Source organism: Sebastes umbrosus, chromosome 16, assembly GCF_015220745.1.
Source record: "Sebastes umbrosus isolate fSebUmb1 chromosome 16, fSebUmb1.pri, whole genome shotgun sequence".
Taxonomy (NCBI): domain Eukaryota; kingdom Metazoa; phylum Chordata; class Actinopteri; order Perciformes; family Sebastidae; genus Sebastes; species Sebastes umbrosus.
In genome coordinates this window covers 15,300,861-15,311,492 of record NC_051284.1, presented here as the reverse complement: position 1 = coordinate 15,311,492, position 10,632 = coordinate 15,300,861, and the positions used below count along the sequence as shown (strand labels likewise).

Below are 10,632 nucleotides of genomic sequence, written 5' to 3'. Positions count from 1 at the left end.
GATTATTATATATATATATTAATATAATAATCCTAATAATAATATAATAATATATAATGTAAATATAAATAATAATATAATATAATATAATAATAATATATAATATAAATATAATTATAATAATCCTCTATTTGGAATGATTTGGATGCTAGCTTCATAAAAATCATTAAAAAAAATATAAAATCATGTTGATTTGATTCAGAGAAAGTAATATTTTCATCGTCTACAAACTAATCTGACTAAACTCAGCTTTTGAGCTGGCACACTTCAAATTAAGACTGGATGTGTTATTTATCTTATAAGCCACCTTTAATAAAAGGTAATATTTAATATTACATTATTAATGATTTTTTTTTTAAAATGTATTCATTTTTTATACATCAGTTATAATACATTCATAAAAACATTTCCAATATGCCAAAGAAAAATCCCTTGCTGATGATGGGTTTGCAGATAAACACGTTACAAAATTATAGTCATTAAGAAAGGATCAAGTTTCTCATTTCATTTTCTAAGCCATCAGCGATGGTTTGTCAGTCATCTGCATACAATTATAAATGTAAATAAATCACTGGTAAATGTTTTTTACAATACTCTGAAGTCTGCAGTTTTTTTTTATGTGAATAAATATTTAAAGGTGCTATTGATAACATTGATAACATTGAGCCACTATATGTCACATTCTCCCTCCTCCGTTCCATTGCATTCACTTCACAACAAATGGTTGCCAGTTCATTGCACAACCTGCATATTTTATGGTTGAGTTGAATGACACTCAGATAGACAGTCATGCGATGGATTTTTCGAGGTAGAGTAAAAGTAATTGTGCAACATGCAGCTATAGGCCTACATTGTTGCCATGATAAATAATCACTAATTCTGCAGCCTGATGGAGACACCAGTGTCAAACTCAGCCATTTGTCCGTTTTTTCCACACTAACTGGCAACTTAGTCACTGATGATAAAAAGATACCACCTGATACCAACGTCATTTTACCATTGGCTAACAAGCCTTGTTAGAAGTGGGAACCAAACATCAGATATCTTCCACAGATGTAAACAAAACATTCATTTCGGACCGTCAAAAATTTTTAAAAGACTAATTCACAGTCATAATCATCTTTTTGAGGAAAAGCGACTTTTAATCGGCCCCTTTCCAAAAGCTCTGTGGATGTATTATTTTCTTTAAAATTATTTGTCTACATAAAAATGTTATCAATGCAACCTTTAAAGGTTGTTTTCCAGAAGTAGTGCAGAATCACAGGTCAAAAAGCCAAAGTGTCCTTGTGCGCGACACTGCTTTCATTTAGTATGCGTATTGCACACATCCTTATCCGAGAGCGGAAATGATTTGATTAAATACAAAAGAAAGGCACACTAACGCAAACTCTTTATTAATCGGAATCACATATGAGCTTACAGAACAGGCCAGCACAAGCATTTTAAATTTAAGATTAAAAAATGCGTCCATATAGCCTTTTAAAAGCCTTAATAACACAATGTTACGTGGAAGCATTCAGGACTCAGTCATGACTGCTAGTTTGTGGTAGGGTCAATCACCCTGCCCATAAACAGCAGACAGTTTGTCTCTTCATGGTATATGAAGAAAAAAAATGGTCTGTTGACAGTGAAGGTCCTTGGTAAGGAATATGGAATAATGCCAGATGTTGTGGCAGCTGCTGCAGTGGTCCCCGTCTCGTCCACATCGATCACGGCCTTGTGCAGCACCTGTGATTTTACAGTAGAGATCAAAATTCACCATCTGCAGAGGTTGGAATATGCAAGTATGCTGTTACGGTGTGGTGAAATTGAAAACTAACCTCTGACACTTTGATGCCTTCTTCCTTACACAGCTTTGTCAAATTGGCTGAAGTGCTGAAGATACTGACCATGCCCATATGTGGTAGGATATTGTGCAGGGAATACGACTCCTCCATCTTGAACTTGGGCATGTTGACTTCCAGTTTGCTGTGAACATGAAGACACGGGCATGAATCTCTTGTTATCTATTGCTGTAGGTGTTTGATATTATATATTTGCACATTTGTTGCTAGGTGCTTTTTTGCAAGTGAGAGAGTAAAACATTTTCCACAAGACTTTCTATGCACTTACCTTTTTTGCAGTCTTTTGATCCAGATGACGAACCTCTTAGCAGTGATCTTATCATCAATAACAGTGTAGTCAATGCCTTTGTTGGGCAGCAGGATAAGCATGGAAACACCTTCCTGGTATGGTAGCTTCAACACTTTGGCACCAAGATGAATATCTTCCATCCAATAGAACTTATCCTCCAAAAACATCGTCGGCACTTGCACAATATTATAGTTGTCGATGTAGAATGATGCGTTTTCAGTGAAATTAGGGTTGAAAGGCTTCTGCCAGGCTCCTGTGGAGGGAATAACACTGTTTAGTTTGACTGTGGACACTATAGGTCAAACGTCAAAACACAAATGGGTGTCAAAGCCAAAAGTTCTAAACTATACAAGTGTGATTCAACTCACCCTGGAAGAAAATAGTGTTGATTAACATGAGTTGGGTCAATGCATCCAGGGTGGAAAGCATCTCAGTCACTTTGTCCTGAGTCTTGTGCTTGATATACTCATTGATGAAGCTGATGCTTCCTTCTGCGTCCGCAAAGTCTACACTTTTGATGTCTGCGTCAAAAAACGTCTTGATTTGGTCTTTAAACATCTTCTCCACCGCAAACTGCTGGCGCACAAAGAGGGCCATGCTTTGGTCCAGTATCAGTGATCCGTTCTGTGTGATGTTCTCATGAAGGAGTTGGAAGAGTGACGGGATGAGTTCTGGCTGGTCAGCTCGCTCCAGCTGATCCAGGTTGAGCCCTTTCAGTATTTCCTCGTGTGTGACGCCGTCAGAAGCCATTGAAAGAGCAGCAAAGCTGGTGGAGATGCTCAGAGGTGAGAAAAAGATGTTTTTGTCATGATAGCTGGATATTTTTCTATACAGGTTCATGGCAAAGTCCATGTTTTTGTAGGAGAGGTCTGCGATGGTGGCGCTTGGAAGGTGCGCTTGGTGGACAGGAGCCAGGAAGCACATGAAGGCTACAATGGAAATAAATCCCATCTTCATTTTGTGTACTTCCATATTTAGAGGTGATGGTTGCTCAACCTGAAAAACACAGACATGTAGATGTCAAAAGATAATTAAAAAAAGCACAATTGAATAGTAACACGATAATTAACCCATCTACTAAAAATGATAAGGCAGATTAGATCTCATAAATTATTTTCCATTTAAATTACTACCAAAATTATTGAATTAATTCAGTTTGAAATGCAATAGATAGTTGATGTTTTTTTCCCAGACTAGCTGTCATACGTACCATTCAGCTTGTGCAAGATTGATCCTGAAAGCTCCATCTATTATTTGGGGAAACAAAGTGCAAGTGTGCTCTGAGCGTTACATATTAACCAAGACACGCCTCCCGTCGTGTCGTTCCAAATGGAGTCTGAGCTGTTTTTGGAACATTCAGGGCCTCTTTTCCAGATGTGATGTCACAACAACTGTCAATAACTGCATGTTAAAAAAAACTGAGACATGAGAAACTTCAGGAGGAGTGAATGTCACTTTAATCCTGGAACAAGAACTAATACATTAAATGAAAGAACGTGCTATGGTAACATGTGGAATATAAGAAGAATGATGAGTACTTATTGTAAGAATGTAGTGAGTGAAAATAATGCAATGACAAAAACCCAACTACCAACATTTCATACTCTTTCGCAAGTGCATTTTGAATAGAAAAAAAGCCTGACAGATCCAAAGGAAATGAAAAAATAATGAGATCATGGAACTTTCTTGGAAGTCGAACTTTGCACGACATCCAATACTTTTGTGGAGGCATCAAGATAAATCCATGCTGAACGGTCATTGGTTCTAGAAAACATAATAACTGTAAACATACTCATCAGTTTTAATGCTGTAATGTGGTCTGTTCATCAACACTGTGTGTGTTGCAACATGATTTTGGTTTTATAAAATGATAAAACCAAGAGAACAAACTCTTCAAAGTGTATGCACGGTGACACATTTTTCATGTTTTGTTCCATCTTTGGATTTTAAATTATACAAATTATGAGGTTAAATAACAGTCGCCCTTCATTCTCAATATTTTATGTCATTTCCAAAGATCATCGATCAGCCAGAGGCTTCCACAGCGTTAACCCAAGGTAACCTCTGTGCAAATTAATTTATCTTTGTACAACTGATGTGTACAACATTGCTCTAAGTATTATTGGAATACAGGATAAGTCAAATCAGTGCATTAAAAAAGTATTTCAGGGTAAAACTATCGACTGTTTGTGAAGGTACGTCAGAGGAGAATGATCATTTTATAATAAGTTCCCTATACAGTTCGTGAGAAATACTGATGAGCAGAAACAACAGATGAAGTCGCTGGTTGGACATGTTTTTTGGTTTTAAGTGATCATACTGTGGTGGAAAAATGAACTACGTATTTATCTATCAGCTGCAGTTTCATGGTGTTTACAGATTGCTTCTTTGTTCCCCATTAACTTATTCTGAACAAGATGTGAAACATATGCATCAATCAAAAGCATCTTAGATTCAGCAAATAGCTCTATAGAATTATTATGTTCACAGTCCATCAAAGAAACAGACAAAACACCCTTAAACTAAGTGTTTGTGAGCAGTGTATTCTTACATTTCATTGTGCCTACTTATACACTTTAAGGTAATAACAAAACCCCAACATCAAAAATATGTTGCTGTCTAAATACCTTGGGAGTTCACTCTTAGATGTTCATGAGTAAAATGATTGATGAAGTCAGGAATAAATCACCCACACATGTTAGTGCTGCTGGCTAAAAGATATTTCAGTACAAGAAATGATTTCAAAACTACACTGGTGTTCTGGTGGGGCGTGTGATGGAATCACGTGTTAATGCAAGTCCAATGTAATGGTAGGGGGCTCCGTCATTATCTATCAAACCGTGGTCTCAATATTGGTCTCCTATGGCTTTCACAGAACACCCATCTCTGTATGTATTCACACCCAACAAGTAAACACACCCTTTGTATGCTGAAGATTCCTTTCCATCTCTTGCAGAGAAAAAAACGAGAATAAAAAACAGTGTACAATAGAAATAGAAGGCGCCATGGTAAAAAGGCAATTGCAAACTTGGATTAACTGCATCATGAGTTCTGTGGTCACCCTTTTTTCCAGCGTCTCACTGAGTTAGATTGAACTAACTGATGCCTTTTCCTTGTCGTTGTTCTCTTCTCTATAGCCTGTCAGCGAACTAACCAGGGGAAATGTGTCAGCCCTCTGACTGTCCTTATGTTCGCATGTGCAAAAGGTTAGAGGAGGGAGCAAAGCTACCCCTGTATGGGGTTGCCAATCCTGGCAGCTGGTAAACAACATCGGCAAACCTTGCACAAATTCACTGGCTGGGCTTTTGTTGTTGGTCCTCTTCAGAGCCAGTGTTTACTGGTCCTAGCAGAGGGGGGGAGGGCGTAGGTTAGTATATTTCATGTCTTTCTTGGATAGGCGATTAAATAATCTGCACTGCATCTATTTTATAAATCAGATGCAGTTACCTGAGCCACCTGATGATGATTTTGTGTCTGGTTGTTGAGGAATGTTCGGCTGAGCTTGTTGCTGCTGCCTAAGAAATCAGCAGAGAGAATTCAAATCAAAATCCATGCATTCATTTCCGTTCACTCAAAAGAGATGGATATAATATCATGAATACTTCAACCAGTTCTAACTATAAATGAAATACAATTGTACATAAGTGTTTAGAATATTGTGTCCACCCCATGTACAGCAGTCACCAGGCATACAGTTAAACCTACCGATCAAAATAGGCTTGTCTCCTCTTCCGCAGTTCCTCGGCGGTGAGCGCCTCATTCTGGCCTTCTCTTTGTCCTCCTGCAGCACTCCCTCCTGCCTGGATCCCTGATTTCACATTTCCCATTTCAGACTCTGAGGACTTGTTGCTCATCACTGCTCCTATAATATTATAAAAAAAAAAAACAAGGACCCAATGTTCAGTATTGTCATTTGTAAAACACAAAATGATGATAAGTATTTGCTTAAAACAAAGTTATTATTGTGAACGTGGAGCACAATTTGTGAAAATAAGCCTGAACAGTAATGGACTCATTGATATGATCAATGGGAAAGGCCTAATTAATAGTGCAGTATATAAGTGTAAGTAAGTGTGAGTTTATGAAATCAACTAACTATTTTTATAAACCACAATTAATCTGGAGGAAGGAACAATATATTTTAAAACCTTTGGATAACTCATCCTTTACCTTGCATGCTAAGTTGTATGGCCCTGCGAAGATCAGCTTCTTCATCTTCCACATCTATGTCCTGTCTGCTGAGTGCCAGAGCTTTCTTCAGCTCCTCATCTTCATCCACAACCTCATCCTCCACACTGAAGCCCATCTCCGCCTGGCTAATAGCTGCTGACCTGCTGCTCACAAAATAAGACTTAATCAGTGGCCACAAGTATTAAAAAAAGCTTACTTTTAGCAACATGACACATAAACATACTTCCATGTTTGCACATATAGTACATACCCTGCACTTGTCTGTGCTTCATCCTCTCCAATAAGCCTCGGTCGCTGCTGCTGCTGCACCCTCATGATCCCAAGAATCTGCTCTGCTTCACACTCAGGAAGGTTTCCTCGGATCACAAATATGGAATAACCTGCACAAATTGAACGTTTAGAACTGTTTCTGCATCGCATCAACTACACATAGTATAATAAAAGTCTGCTTTACTATACCTTCTTGTTGCAACTGTGCAAGGAAAAGGGCTAGATAGGTGTCTGATATCAACTCTGGTCCAGTCAACAGTGAATTCAGGTTAAACCACTGCAATGAAAAGAAAAACAGTGTTTTATAGTAAATCAAGCTGTGTTTACATTGTTTATGATGACAAGTGCCTCATACCTGTTGTCCAAGTTTGCGTATAGTAAACCAGTGCTCCTTGTAGTTGCAAATGAAGGCTTTTTCATTTCTGAAACACAGAAGTAGGAATAGCTGTCACCATCAATTTTAACTGTAAAGTAGTTATGTGATAACAGATTAAGACATTACACAATAAAGTGTTGAAAACACTTTACATTGGATTAATCATCAGGCTCTGGTACTCCCGGCTGTTGAAGAGGATTAGCTCCAAGCCCCACACTCTCAGTGCATTGCTAATTACCTAGATGACAGAAAAAGGGAATTGATATTACTGACTTATGGTTAACTTATTTAGTAACAATAAAAAAAGTGGATCTCTCACTTGTATTGAAAAGAAGCCGCTGTCATCCATGTTCCCAGATGGTTGCTAGAAGCACATTCACAGAATATAAAGTTAGAAACTGTTAAAAGGCATGTATAAATAGGCTGCAGCACTGGCATTCACTAACTATGTCTCCTCACCTGTAAGAAGGTCCTATACTCCTCACTGGCCATACCTCCCTCAGCCATCCTCATCCTTTCCTCTTCATCAAGCTGATGAGCAATGGAGGACAGATCCACAGGAGTAAAATACTCACCCTGCAGGAGGTTGTTGAGACAGTGTTGGGCGCAGAGAGAGCCCTCTTGCTACAAACAAATGATTAGTTATTGATAAGACACCACTGGAAAATTACACTTCTAACATGACAGCATGATGAAATATATATTTTTAACAACTTAGTTAGCTTCATGGACATGGGATTAGCTAACATTTTTTTTATTTGCACATATATAAAACTGCAAAAAATCCACTCAATGAAAAAAAAACAAGAACTGTGTCAGGAGAGGTCAAGAAGCCACAGGCTTATACAAAGGAGCTCCCCCCCAACCCCAGGAGAAAAAAAACAATAACAAAAAAGGAAGAAAGATCTAAACTAACATAATTTTAAAAATACAACAAAAGTTAAACAACAACAAGAAGTACACAAAATGTGCAGAAAAACCTAACCAAACAGTGGAAAGCAATCCAATAAAAACAATTAAATACATACAAAGAATGATACAGAAGAAAAGAAAATATATCTTAACATATCAAAAGATAATTAAACATCATTAATTAAATATGACGATAATTTCCTTTTAAAATGTTCTGAGGATAACGAGCTCTTGATAATAATAATGTATTTTGGTGTTCCATATTTGTACACCACGATATCTGAGGGAGTACTGGCCATGTTTTGTTTTGTAAAAAGCCAGGTGAAGATCATTAACCTGTCTACTAGTATGTGAATGCATTTGAGAATGAGATGGTAAAGAAGAAGGCAAGAACATATATTTATATATAAACACACATATCTGATGAATATTTATGTCATAAACTGTTCAGTTTCAGAAGCCTCCTTAGATTTTGACAAAGTTGCCAGTCTTACAAATGTTTTTGCAACAAATAAAGTTTATGAAGATTGGAGGGGTATGTATTTATTTGCCCAAACAATACAACCATAAATCAAATAGGGATAAATCATGGAATAATATAAGGTTAATAAACAAGAAACATTTATGAAACTTCTTCTGATGATTCCTAGTGACTTCACAGTTTTATTACACATTTTATGTATGTGTGTACACAGCATCTGACCATGCATACATTATCCTTATACTCAAAATCAAACATCCACAAATTAGCATTATTCTTTACAGAAAAAAAATAGGTAGACTAATACAGAATAAATATTAAGTAACCAATAAATAAATAAACAGTAACCCCTGTAAACATCCCTGTACCTTGAGAAAAGCATGTCTTCATACCTCATGTTAAACAGGTTTAAGTTTGGACTCTGGGATTACTCAACTTCAACATGTGATGGATCTGTCCCCACGGTAACCAGTAGAGCTACACACAGCTAGCTTACGTAAACAACAAACTACTCTTTTAATACTCTTTTATAAAGACTACAGAGCGATGTTAAACCAGTTCTTTATCTAACTTGATAAACTAACATGCTGTAAAGCTTTAGGGCGCTGTTTACTCCCAGCTGAGGAGAAACTTCTCTTACTAGCAGGTGCAGTTAGCATGTTAGCTGTGTGGACAACAATACTGACACACAGCAGCACAGATCTACCGACACCGGCCGGAGAGCACCGGTAAACACACAGCCGGCAGGAGACCCGAGGCTTACCGAATAAACACGACAAGTTGCTTGGGGGCTTTAATGTTTAAAGTTAAACGTTTTTAACTTACTTTCTCATGAAATATGGAATCCATATTCAGCTTTTCTGTCAAACGTTCACCTCTGACCTCCAGCCTTCCGCTGCATTCAATCACCACGAGACGAGTCGAGCAGCGCGCTCCAGCGGCCTGGCCCCTACACTGCACGCTCTACATTCTTAATAAATAAATAAAAATAAAACAATAAAATAAAAATGTATAATTATTATTAACCCTCCTATTATCTTTGGGGTCAATTTGACCCCATTCAATGTTTAACGTCTCTAAATAAATGATTGACATCATTTTTTTTGCTTCATATTTAATGACTTTTCCTAATTTAATAGGGACAACTGGGTAAACATAAAATTAAAATGATGATATGTTTTCAATGTCCTGTACACATGCTGTACGCATCGGTGTTCTTTGGGGTCAATTTGACCCCAGGCTGTTTTAGCTGTATAAAACATATAAGAAATATCAACATTTTACACACATTTGTTTTGGATGATATTGAGGTCACTATAACATGCAACTTTATAATCTTCAAAAAGCTTTAGGGCCCTAACCTAACATAACCATAACTGTAGTAGTGCGAGAACCACTGATAGTTCACAGGACATGGGGGAGGTGAAACATCATTCTCGCGAGAACTTTGATATTTCCCCACGCTTTGGGGGTGGCAAAAATATGGTCCTGTGAAGATATTGATTTTATTTAAAGGGCTATTTAGGTAGTCAACAAACAAACATAAAGTACCTGACACATAAACTTGGGTAACAATTTTAATTATTATCATTTTCTGGAGGTTTAAATTGCTGGGGTCAAATTGACCCCAAGGATAAAAGATGTTAGTAAATTTGAAGGTAACAGGAGGGTTAATAATAATAATAACAATAATAATAACTAACTGAAATAAAATACTACTACTACTACTAATACCTCCTGAACTCTGACGTCTCCTCTGTCTGAGTTGAACACGTGCAATGTAAATATGCAATAACATGTTGGTCACTTTTGTATCACTTTTGCAATGTAAATCTACTGTTACGGATATATGCAATAACATGCTGATCACTCTGAGTGGAGATGCTCTCTGGCCTGTGGTGCCTCAGGTTGTATCCTGATATATCCTGAAATTACAGTTTAAGATGAAGTCTTGTTTTTCTTTTTTTGTATTTTCTCTCTCCCCCTCTTGTTTTACATTGTGAAATTTTGTGTAAAAACAAAGAGACAGCTGTAAAATGAAAATACAGTGGGAAAGAATGTGATGATGATTGTATAAGTTGCTGAAACTGCAATAAAAACTAAGTCACACATGAAGAACTTACAGTCTACCACCAGAGGGCAACTCTAGCTGATTTTGTTTTGTTTACAAAATGCTTGTTTTGACCAGAGGTATATTACTAATAGAAGAAAAAAAATAATCAAATTAGTGTTCATCAATAAACTAAGGTTTGGGTGCTTAACTACATCT

At 37.1% G+C, this 10,632-nt stretch overlaps 2 protein-coding genes across 2 annotated transcripts; both read right to left on the bottom strand.

Moving 5' to 3' along the window:
- Positions 1-1,375: 1,375 nt before the first annotated feature.
- si:ch1073-416d2.3 (protein Z-dependent protease inhibitor) lies at positions 1,376-3,479 on the bottom strand. Its single transcript, XM_037796336.1, has 5 exons — positions 3,344-3,479; positions 2,502-3,129; positions 2,113-2,386; positions 1,821-1,968; positions 1,376-1,728 (listed from the first exon to the last, which is right to left on the bottom strand). The coding sequence occupies exons 1-5, from the start codon at positions 3,344-3,346 to the stop codon at positions 1,537-1,539; spliced, it is 1,245 nt and encodes a 414-aa protein (XP_037652264.1). The 5' UTR covers positions 3,347-3,479; the 3' UTR covers positions 1,376-1,536.
- Positions 3,480-3,572: 93 nt separating this feature from the next.
- On the bottom strand, positions 3,573-9,306 carry atxn3 (ataxin 3). The gene is made up of 11 exons (XM_037796338.1): positions 9,189-9,306; positions 7,430-7,594; positions 7,290-7,334; positions 7,123-7,208; positions 6,950-7,016; positions 6,784-6,871; positions 6,575-6,704; positions 6,304-6,467; positions 5,839-5,995; positions 5,581-5,648; positions 3,573-5,476 (listed from the first exon to the last, which is right to left on the bottom strand). Exons 1-11 carry the CDS (start codon positions 9,210-9,212, stop codon positions 5,424-5,426), a joined length of 1,047 nt encoding a protein of 348 aa, XP_037652266.1. The 5' UTR covers positions 9,213-9,306; the 3' UTR covers positions 3,573-5,423.
- Between the last annotated feature and the right edge of the window lie 1,326 nt (positions 9,307-10,632).

What these genes read in the sequence shown, in the direction of transcription:
- si:ch1073-416d2.3 (XM_037796336.1), bottom strand. An exon ending in ATCAAAAGACTGCAAAAAAG is followed by an intron (nt 1,969 to 2,112) that starts GTAAGTGCATAG and finishes TCATGTTCACAG; the next exon opens with CAAACTGGAAGTCAACATGC. An exon ending in AAGGCATCAAAGTGTCAGAG is followed by an intron (nt 1,729 to 1,820) that starts GTTAGTTTTCAA and finishes GTAAAATCACAG; the next exon opens with GTGCTGCACAAGGCCGTGAT.
- atxn3 (XM_037796338.1), bottom strand. Translation starts at nt 9,212, where the DNA reads ATGGATTCCATATTTCATGAGAAA. An exon ending in AGTATAGGACCTTCTTACAG is followed by an intron (nt 7,335 to 7,429) that starts GTGAGGAGACAT and finishes ATGTGCTTCTAG; the next exon opens with CAACCATCTGGGAACATGGA. An exon ending in AGCCTGATGATTAATCCAAT is followed by an intron (nt 7,017 to 7,122) that starts GTAAAGTGTTTT and finishes TCTGTGTTTCAG; the next exon opens with AAATGAAAAAGCCTTCATTT.